The sequence below is a fragment of the Chiloscyllium plagiosum genome, chromosome 14, assembly GCF_004010195.1.
Source record: "Chiloscyllium plagiosum isolate BGI_BamShark_2017 chromosome 14, ASM401019v2, whole genome shotgun sequence".
Lineage (NCBI taxonomy): Eukaryota > Metazoa > Chordata > Chondrichthyes > Orectolobiformes > Hemiscylliidae > Chiloscyllium > Chiloscyllium plagiosum.
Window position 1 is genome coordinate 59,707,114 of NC_057723.1, and position 11,593 is coordinate 59,718,706.

Genomic DNA, 11,593 nt, shown 5'->3' on the forward strand with positions numbered 1-11,593 from the left:
ACAATCTTCTCCTTTTGTCCTTTTCAGGGATTTCAAGTGGCTTTCAGCAGCTCTGAACTTTTTTTTTAGTAACTGTGCTTCTATGTAGTTCTTCAACACACAATGGCAGCTCTGTGATAACACTTATGGAGGATATTTTGGTTTGTGCTGTTTCTGGATACTTGCAGGGAGTGCCACTTCTCGAGGTCAAGTGATGACAGAAACCAGAAAGAATATTTTTTCAATCCAAATAATTTTGAATTTATATCCTCTTGTCATTGATTGAGTCAGCAATCAGTTGATGCACATTTACCCATTCACCATATTAAACTTGTCAATATCAAGCACCTCCATCACATCATTTAGCCTTTCCTGACTCAATGAAAGAAGTTCCTAAAGTCTTATTAGCCTTCCCTTACAACTAAAATATTTCATACATTGCACTATCATTTTAATTGCTTCTATTTTCCCTCCTTCCTTAAAATAGGGTGATAAACTGGACACAATGGAAGGGCAGAGACCATGATATTATAATGCAGTAAAAGCTCACTGGGTGGAGTGGAGTGGCTGTGTGGCCCACCTGAAGTCAATGTAGTCCACCCAAACCATTTTCAGTTTGAGTCTCATTTGAAAGCAGAGTCCACCAAGCAGTAGTGTGCAGTTCACTACTGAAGGAATAGTTCAGGTGAGCAGCATAAATTTAACTAAGATTGAGCGAGATAAATCCATGAAGTTTTAAGGAATAGAAGAATATGTTGATAGGGTTTGATGAAGGAGGATCACATGGAGCATAAAACAGTCATAAATATGTTGAGCCAAATTGTGTATTTCTCTGCTGTGAATTCCACGCAATATCAATTAATAGTATATTGTTCTTTAGGAGTGTAGAATAAGATCTTGTAAGGATTCTCTCCTCCCCACTACCACAACTGTTATCACTCTCAAACACTTGTGATATTGTAAAACTCCAGTGAAGCATGCTGTTATGCAGCATAAGACACAGGTTGAATCAAAATGGTCGCAGACTGCCATGTATGCCAAAGTGAGGACTGTGGGTGTAACTACACTGCAAGGATTACAGCCATTCAAGAAGGCAACTCACTGCCTCCTTATCAAGGGTAATTAGGTTTTGGTAATAAATGCTGGCCGAGCCAGTGACACATGCAGTGAATAATAAAAAAACAGCACCAGTATCATTTCACACACCTCCCTTTATGACTAGGCAATATATTCCTTCAAAATGTTATTCAATAAAAATTAAGTCCGTTCCTTACATATCACATAGCAAAGAAATATTATCATGCTAAAAAATAGTAGATTTTATAGTGCTTTGTTTCACTAGTATTTTAGAAGTTTTATTCTCAAGGAGGTTTTAATGTATATGGCACCAGTTGTCATGTCACTGTACAGTGATCTGTGTTCTTAAAGTAGTGATTTGTTTGGCACAATGTCAGCATTTCCATTTGGCTGATTCTATCTGCCAATAAAGTCATCTGCTTATTGACTAAGCCAAGCCTGCAAATGCAGACCTCCCAAGGTGCTGTGCCTCACAGAGTACCTTGCCGATATTCTAAAGGATGTAACCTTTGTCTACTGCTGAGAGAAAATGTTAACAGAATGTATTTACCAGTGCTTAATGAATTTACAGAAAAGATAACTGTGCAAGTGTCAGACTTGCCAGTGAAAGTTTGGCAGGTGTTTCTGCTGTGAGCTACGTTCCTTATCCTGTATGGTGGGTTTAATAGCTGTTTGCAATCATGATCACACTGAGATCGTCCATATGTCGTCTTCTAACTTCAATAGTGGAAAATAAGTTCAACATTATGTGGTGCAAAATTATAGCTACAAGTTGTAACTTTGTTCTTTAAATTATAATGGTGAATTAGTTCGCAACACTATGAAATGATCAATATTAAAAACTGAATGAATGGCAAAATGGATTTCAATGTTTTTGAAAAAAGAGTAAGTTCATTTAGTTTTGACCTGAGAAGGACAGGACAGTATATTTTCTAAATGAAGAAAAGCTGCAATCAGTGGTGATGCCAAGAGTCTTGGGGTTCAGGCGTGTAAATTAACAACGGCTGAGGTCAGGAATGGTAAATAGTCACAAATATTAATGCACTGTTCATGTTTATATCGGGGGAGGAGAAGACAAGAGAATGGATGTCATGCTTTAGCTGTACAAACCCTGAAACAAAAAGAAACTGCTGGAAAAATTCAGCAGGTCTGACCGCATCTATGGAGAGAAAGCAGAGTTAATGTTTCCAGTCCAGTGACCCTTGAGCCACTGGACTGGATAATTAGGTTTGGACACACTGCATCACTGGACTAGAAATACTAACTTTGCTTTCTCTCTACAGATGCTGCCTGTTCTGAGTTTTTGTAGCAATTTCTGTTTTTGATACTGATTTCAGTATACAAATTCTGGTTCCATCCTAACTGATATAACTGTTTCCCAATTTAGGAAATATATAGACCTCTTGGAGCGAAAGTGCTTTGTAGATTTACTGGAATTATACCTGTAGTCCAAGTTTTCAACCACAATGCACAATTACACAAAGTAGGTTTGCATTTTCTGTTATTTGGAATGTGATCCAGATTTTAAGAACAACAACTCGGGTATGTTTGGAAATAATCTACTATTTGGGGAGATCAGCACAAGACTGCATAGTCTAAACAAAAGCCCTTTTAGTGAAATTAGGAAACATTTATTCACAAAGTGCAGTGGAAGTGTTCTAAATGGTGAAAATCTGCAATCAGTGGCGATGTCAAAAGTCAGGCTTCAGGTGTGTAAATCCATGAATGATGTGGTCAGGAATGGTAAATAGTCACAAGTATTAATGCACTGTTCATGTTTATATTGGGGGAATAGAAGTCAAGTGGGTAGATGTCATGCTTTAGCTGTACAAATCCTGAAACAACAGAAATTATACACATTGGGAAATAATTTGTGCTATTTGGGGAGTTCAACATAGGAGTACATAGCCTCTTTTAAAAAAAGCTAAAACATGACATCTACCCCTTATGAACAAATGTTCCTTCAACAAACAGCAGTTTTGCATGATCAATTGTAAATTTGAAGAGATTTGTTGATCAAAAATAATAAGGAAAGGTGGGTATTTGAGATTAGGCCACAGATCACTGATCTCATTAAATGGTATAAGAGGCTCATTGGGCTAAATAGCCTACTTTTGTTACAACCAAAATATCTCCAAAAATGCTAAATGCAGAATAAATGATTATCTTGCAACTTAATACACAATTCTTGAACAAGATTAATGGATGAAAAGAGTTTGCTACATAATTGGAGAACAAAATGAATAATTTAAGATTATGTAGATTATGTGCAACTATACAAATATAGATTATATACAAATATAATCCTTCAGAGTTGGAAATTCAGCCGTTGGAAGTCATTGCAAAAACCAATGTAAAAACGATTTGGACAATTTATCCTGCGGAGAAACTGTATGATTTCTAAATTTCTGCCTATTAGTACAAATTGTCAACATTAAAATACATTCATAACCACAGACTTTTACTGGAGGAAGAGATTTCTTTGCTCAAGCACCTACCCACCGATTTAATTAAACACCAATCATTTGATCATCTTCAACATGTAAAATATATTTATATTTACAGCAGCTTATCTCTGTTCCTTATCAGGAAAACTTTACAAAACCAGGGAGGGAAGTGGAAAGATGTGTAGACAGTCTGTTTTGAACGTATAAACTATTTTCCACCAATTCTTTCAATTATATAACACTTATCTTCCCTCAATAAGGAATTTTCTTTCATTGATTTGCAGCATAACTAAGGGAGGGAGTTTGGTGTCATAGAGATATACAGCACAGAAACAGACCCTTCGGTCTAATTCGTCCATGTCGACCAAGTACTCTAAATTAATCTAGCCCAATATTTGGCCTATATCCCTCTAATCCCTTCTTAATGGTATACCCTTTTAATTGTAATTGTACCAGCTGCCACCTCTGGCAGTTTATTCCATCTAAACACCACCCTCTACATAAAAAGCGTGCCCCTTAAGTCCCTTTTAAATCTTTCCCCTTTCATCTTAAGCCTAAATCTAGTTTTGGACTCCTCATCCTTGGAAAAAGACTTTTGGCTATTCACCCTTTCCATTCCTGTCATGATTTTATAAACTTCTATATGGTCACTCTGAAGCTCCAGCAAAAATAGCCCCAACATATTCCGCCTGTCCCTATTACTCTCATCCTTCAACCCTGCCAACGTTCTTGTAATTTTTTTCTGAAACCTTTCAAGTTTCACAGCATCTTTTCCTATATCAGGGAGACCAGAATTAAATGCCATATTCAAAAGGTGGCCTAACCAATGCCCTGTACAGCCGCATATACTCCCAATTGTTATGCTCAATGCACTGACCAATAAAGGCCAACAAACCAAATTGTCTTCCACAACCACCTGATGAAGGAGTGGTGCTCTGAAAGCTAGTGTGCTTCCAATTAAACCTGTTGGATTATAACCTGGTGTGTGATTTTTAACTTTGAACAACAAACCAAATACCACCTTCACTACTGACTCCACTTTCTAGGAAATATGAACCTTCGCCCCAAAGTCTTTTTTCTCAACAACACTCCCTAAGAGTGTTTACCACTGTGTAAGTCCTGCTTTAATTTGCCCTACCAAAATGCAGCCAGCTCAAATTTATCTAAATTAAACTTCTTCATATTAACTGGCGAAGCAAAGATTCTCTTGATGGCTCTTATAAGTAGTATTCCTCTTGTGTTAGGGAGGATGAGATTTTGACCTGAAACCACCACTGACATGAGTTTAACTTGCAGTTTGCATTTGCATTATTGCAGGATCAAGTTGTTTAGTTCATTGATTGAACTGGATTCTGGGTAATCGAAGATGGAGGACAGGAAAAATTTCTGGATGTAAGAGCTGCCCCTTATTTTTGAGGTATTTTAGGTGTTGGAAGTGATTTCCTCGAATTCCAGGAGCAGCAATTACTGTTTTATATGCTGTTACATTGTTTTGGAACTTTGGGGGGGAAAAAAAAGTCTAAACAACAGCAGATTAAAAGGGAGAAGAGCAGACAAAGGAAGCACATGGTGGGGAGTGCAGGAGAGAGAGAGAGAACCTGCATAGTTACTGCCTTTGCTTTTGAATTCGTGTATCACTGGATGTGGTGAAAGGGTTAAAATTATGTCCCAATACATGTGTGGATCTTATTATCTGTATGTAACCGGAATGGAATGTGTTGCATAGTCTTGCCCTGTTGTTCGCATGAATATGTTACCGGAATGGAAGGTGTTGCTTAGTCTTGCCCTGTTGTTCGCATGAATATGTTGCCTTGATAAGGAACAGACACTGTCAAACAGGATGTTGCAAGCTTAATTGGTTCCAGCTGAAACTCTTAAAGAGTCTTGCCCTGTTGTTCGCATGAATGTTTAGATCTCGAAAGAGTATATAAGCTGGGAAAGTCCCCAGTCAATCAGTACATATATATATATATATTTCCGGTGGCGAATAGTCTCCAGAGATCAAACAACCCCAGTGGAGAAATGCTGGTGGAGAACTGGCAGTGGAAAATCATCGGTGGTAAATCTGCCGTGGCGAATCGTCACCAACCCTTCCTAGAATGGGAAGGAACAAACTATTTGATGCATTTCACCTAATCATGTTATGACGGTCATATTATCTGGGAAGGGCACAAAGAAAGAAACAAACTAAATGAAATAAACATTAACCTCATTTTCCAATTCCAGAGCAACCTTCTCTTCCTTTAACTTCTCGAGACGTTCAAGCTTTTTACGAAGACTTTCTAATTCTTCCTTCAGCAGTGAATTGTTATCTTCCACCTCCCTGTTTGTCAAAGATAGGATTTGTTTGAGATATAATCCCATGTTTCATTCCTTACTCCATTACCAGCATCGAAAATCTTCCATAAAATCAAAATACAAAAACACTGGAAATCTGAAAGAGAGAGAGAATATTGGAGAAACTCAGCAGATCTGGCAGCATCTGTGGACAGAGAACTTCTTCAGTTCTGAACAGTAGTACCAGACTTGAAATGTTAGTTCTGTTTCTTTCTCCACAGATGTAGCCAGAAGTTTCTTCATCCCTCTTTAGTATCAAAGATCTTATTTCATTTTGCAAAGAAGTTGACAGTTTCTCTCAGAAATGGATAATAGCTCAAAAACGTACAGAGAGCATTTAACCATATTTGATGTAAGTGTAACAATTCTCCAGGACCAGCTGTGCAAGTGATCTTAAACGAATACAGGTACATTAAAAAGCAGCATTGTACAAAGGTTCAATGAGAATACACCATATTCACAGATTAGTCTCTTATGATCAAATAGGCTGATCTGAATTTGAGGGATATCATGTTTGCCTTTAATTCAGCATATTTCATGAAAATATTGCATGTTATAATCAAGATGCTTCACCAGAAAAGTGACTAATCAGATGATCACATTTATTTACCTGCAATAGGCATTCTTCTCCTTCAGCTGTCGAAGCTCTTTCTCCAGTTCAGGAATTCGACCTAGATCTGACCGCATGTTCTTTACAATCACAGAGTCTTGTTCTTGCTGAGTCATTTTATTCTCTAATTCCTGTAAAATTAAGAAACCAGACATAAGCATTGGAATTTTTAAGCTTTATTTTCTCATTTTCATTTTGCCTTATATTCTCCAAATAATGTTCCAGGCAACATGATTTTGTGGATGCAAGCAGTATCATCATACTTCGTCCAACTTTTGAGTTCCATTGTAGTCAATCATTCAGTAGTAAATCATGATGGATTACTCAAAAACAGGGAACATTACTGCTAAATTCAATCTATTCTCACTCTCACTTATTACAACAGTAGCCAGTGGATAAAACTTGGAAACATAAACAGTTAATGATCTCTTCCCCTTCACACATTCAAAGTTCTCAGGTTTGACTACAGCAGTCTATTGGTACCCACAACTGAGTAAAGCTCAATGGGAACTGAAATATGAGCTCTTAGTCCACGTGGTTTAAGTACTTCAGCACCAAAACACAGAGTATATCACAAAATCTTACTGAATCACCATTTTACTCAATTACTGAAAAATGTGTTGCTGGAAAAGCGCAGCAGGTCAGGCAGCATTAAAGGAGCAGGAGAATCGACGTTTCGGGCATAAGCCCTTCTTCAGGATTCCTGAAGAAGGGCTTATGCCCAAAACGTTGATTCTCCTGCTCCTTTGATGCTGCCTAACCTGCTGCGCTTTTCCAGCAACACATTTTTCAGCTCTGACCTCCAGCATCTGCAGTCCTCACTTTCTCCCATTTTACTCAATTACTCAAGCCCTTCGTCAAGCAGCTCATTTAGCAACATCCATTACTCTGCAATGACAAACAGAATATCCTGTTCACTTTCTTGAGAACAGTGAGAATAATCAAACTGTTGCTCACCTTCAATTTCTGCTCATTCTCAGCATTAACCACTTGAGCTGCTTCAAGAGTCTGAATCTTTTGCACAGCCTCTTGCCACTTCCTATTTTGGGAAAGGAGACAAAATTTAAAACAAGTTAGGTCACAGAAATCTCCAAAAATAAAAGAGGTAACATAAGGAGATTCCTTTTGTTTTAAATTTCAGTTTTATTTTTTCATGGGTCTATGAATCTCTACCACTCTTCTTTGCAAAATTTCAACAGAGTCTTTCTTCTGTTCCTACGTCTCAGCCACATACGTGAGAAAAATTCCATTCAATCTCCTTCTGAAGCTGACCTTAACTAGGGCAGTACTAACATCGTACATTCAGCTGAAGTTTCCCTAAGTTAGGGCAGTCAACTTTTACTTGGATTCCACTCCTAAATTTTATACCTCTACAGAAAATGATAGATCAAGTTCATTTGTAAAGCCCACAGAAATGATTGGCCTTTTGACATTTACTATCTTGGCTCACCTATGAATAATGGTCACGGCTGAGGCAGCAGAGGACAACTACGCCAGTAAATCCAAACCTAGAGATGCAGTCTATTTAACAAAAGACAGAGACTGCAGATGTCAAGCCACGCCAGGATAATGGAGACAGCAGCCATTTCAAACTGCTCTGTTGCCTGATGATGCTGAATGAAGATAATGGCAGTCTGTGGACTCTTATGGGACTAGGACGAAAAACTGAAGGCTTGCCAGTTGCATTGGAACCAAATTCCAAGATAAGTCAACACCATCAAGAGGCAATGGGAGATAAAATGAAATTGCAAAGAAATTCTTTTGTTTTAAGATTTTAAAAGTTAATACATTTGTAGCTTTCTTTCCAGGTTCAAAAACTCCAACTACATCAAGAATGGTTTTGTGAATGAAATAGAGATAGAGATAGAGATTAAAACAATCAGTATAATTCTGCTTAATGGTACATATAATGGTTTATTTTTGGACTTACTTGTGTTGCACTTCCACTTGCTCATGTAGCTCCTGGCGCTCCGTGTGCAATGTTGTCAGCTGCATTTCCTGAGCCATCTGTTGCTGTTGCTGTTCTGATATCTTAGCCTTAAGGACATCAATCATCTACATTATAGCACAGAGAAAACACCATAATGAGAGGAAACATTCAAACAATCATGTCCAAACTTCAACTTGCAGGAATATGTTAACCATTGGGGGTACGTCTTTTATTAGTTAATTTTGCACACTTGTAATGGAGACATAATAGTATTTTAACTTTTTGAAACACCAAATGGACAAAATCTCTGCCTGACAAATGTTAAATGTTGTGTAACTATTGCTATTTCAAAGTAAATACAAAATAAGGAAAGCACTTACTTGTTGTCAGCCATAATGATATAAAGGGTGGATGGTCATAGGAGCATACTTATAGAGTCTGCTCGGTCATTCAATCATGGCTGATAATGTTTCTCAAACCCATTCTGTCTTGCCTTGTCTCGTCTCTGTAACCCTTGACCCCTTACTAATCAATAACCTATCCGTCTTAAATACTCACAATGACTTGGCCTCCACAGCCCTCTGCAGCAATAAGTGCCACAGATTAACCACATTATGGCTGAAGAAATTCCTCATCTCAGTCCTAAAGGGTCGACCATTCACTTTGAGGCTGTGCCTAGTTTCTAGTTTCTCCTACTAGTGGAAAGATCTTCTCCATGTCCATATCCAGGCATCTCAGTATTCTGCAAGTTCAATCAGATCCCACTTTATCCTTCTAAACTCCAAGTATAGATCCTCAACCACCCTTAATATGACAAGCCCTTCATCCCCAGGGTCATCCTTGTAAAAGTCCTCTGGAATCCTTCCAATGCCAGCAGATCCTTCCTTTGATATGGGGCTCAAAACTGCTTTCAGTATTCCAAATGTGATCTGACCAGAGCCTTATACAGGAATGTATTTCTCCTCGTTTTCTAGTCGTCTTGAAATGAATGCTAACGTTACACTTGCCTTCCTAACTGCCAACTGAACCTGCATTTTAACTTTAAGAGAATCCTGAACTCAGACTCCCAAGTTCCTTTGTGCTTCAGGTTACTGAAGCTTTTCTCCATTTAGAAAATTATCTACACCTCTAATCTTCCTACCAAACTGCATAACTTCACACTTTCCCACACTATATTCCATTTACCAATTCTTTGCCTACCCTCTTGTGGTGAAAGGGTTAAAATTATGTCCCAATACATGTGTGGATCTTATTATCTGTATGTAACCGGAATGGAATGTGTTGCTTAGTCTTGCCCTGTTGTTCGCATGAATGTTTAGATCTCGAAAGAGTATATAAGCTGGGAAAGTCCCCAGTTCGGTAGATTCTGCTCCGGGTTACGTTTAACCGCCGAGCGTGGGTTGTTGGCAACCGCTCTACGAGAACTGACGGCTCCCAGTTCCGGTAACATGTAGAGTGAGTATAAACCAGACCCGTTGTAAGTACGAGACCTGGTTGAGGCGGGGAATAAAATACTTATATTCTAGCAAACTCGTCTCTCAGTTCTTTTCTCCTGGTCTGTGTCAGACTACTCTCCTGCGAACCCGATCCTTGAGAATTTATAAAACACTGGACATCGGAGTGCATCTGGGAAAATTAACAAAGTGAAATTCACAACTAATCTTGGAGGAACTGTCGGGCGAAGTTCACCGCACAGAATCAGATAAGTTAATTGTTGTTTTAAGTCTGTCCAAGTGAGAGGCTGCAGTAGTGAGTATAATGGATTCTTTCTTGATTATGTTTTTGGAGAAAAGTCTCTTGATTAAACTTAAAATATAAGCCATAGCTATTAATTTAACCTGGGGCAGTGTTTGTAGAGGAATAAAAGTGTTATTTTCTGGGTCTGTAGATTGTGAAGGAGCAAAAATGGCCTTTGCAGTGATATGTACTTCTTGTCAGATGTGGGAGTTTAAAGAGAGTTTAAGGGTTACTGCGGATTATATCTGCCATAAATGCTGTTGGATGCGACAGATAGAAGCGATGAGGAATTTGTAACAGTATGTGATGGATGGCAGTTATAGGAAGGGGGGAAAGTCTCATACAGTCACATAGATGGGTTAACTCCAGGAAGGGTGAAAGGTTGGCACCTAGGGTAGGAGTCTTTTGTGGATATACCCATTTCAACTTTTTTGGAAAATGTAGGGGGTGATGGATTCTCAGGGGAACGTAGCACCAACAGCCAAGTTTCTGGTGTTGAGACTGGCTCTAATGCAACGAGGGGTACATGGGCTTCCAAGAGTTCAATTGTGTTAGGGGATTCTGTAGTCAGAGGTACAGACGGACGTTTCTGTGGCCAGCAGAGAAAAAGCAGTATGGTGTGTTGCCCTGGTGCCAGGATCAAGGATGTCTCAGAGAGGGTGCAGGATGCTCTCACGGGGGAGAGGAGCCAGCAGGAGGTCATTGTCCACATTGGAACCAATGACATTGGATGGGAAAAGGTTGAGACTCTGAAGGGAGATTAGAGAGTTAGGCAGAAATTTAAAAAGGAGGTCCTTGGGTAGTAATAAATGTGCTACGAGCTAGTGAGGGCATGAATAGGAGGATAGAGCAGATGAATGCATGGCTGAAGAGCTGGTGTATGGGAGAAGGATTCACATTTTTGGATCATTGGGGTAGAAGTGACCTGTACAAGAAGGACGGATTGCACCTAAATTGGAAGGGGATGAATATACTGGCAGGGAAATTTGCTAGAACTGCTTGGGAGGATTTAAACTAGTAAGGTGGGGGGCTGGGACCCAGGGCGATAGTGAGGAAAGAGATCGATCTGAGATGGGTACAGCTGAACAGAAGTGAGTCAAACAGGCAGGGACAAGGTAGGACTCATAAATTAAACTGCATTTATTTCAATGCAAGGGGCCTAACAGGGAAGGCAGATGAACTCCGGGCATGGTTAGGAACATGGGACTGGGATATCATAGCAATTATGGAAACATGGTCAAAGTTTAGGTGAAGATTTGTAGCTCGGGTGCTCGTTGTTGTGGTTCTGTTCGCCGAGCTGGAAATTCTTGTTGCAAACGTTTCGTCCCCTGTCTAGGTGACATCCTCAGTGCTTGGGAGCCTCCTGTGAAGCGCTTCTGTGGTGTTTCCTCCTGCATTTATAGTGGCCTGTCCCTGCCGCTTCCGGTTGTCAGTTTCAGCTGTCCGCTGTAGTGGCCGGTATATTGGTCCAGGTAG

General features: G+C 39.3%; 1 protein-coding gene across 1 annotated transcript; it reads right to left on the minus strand.

Moving 5' to 3' along the window:
- Nucleotides 1-5,489: 5,489 nt before the first annotated feature.
- On the minus strand, nucleotides 5,490-8,501 carry LOC122556935 (mitotic spindle assembly checkpoint protein MAD1-like). The gene is made up of 5 exons (XM_043704178.1): nucleotides 8,381-8,501; nucleotides 7,408-7,489; nucleotides 6,451-6,581; nucleotides 5,712-5,826; nucleotides 5,490-5,597 (listed from the first exon to the last, which is right to left on the minus strand). Exons 1-5 carry the CDS (start codon nucleotides 8,455-8,457, stop codon nucleotides 5,505-5,507), a joined length of 498 nt encoding a protein of 165 aa, XP_043560113.1. The 5' UTR covers nucleotides 8,458-8,501; the 3' UTR covers nucleotides 5,490-5,504.
- Between the last annotated feature and the right edge of the window lie 3,092 nt (nucleotides 8,502-11,593).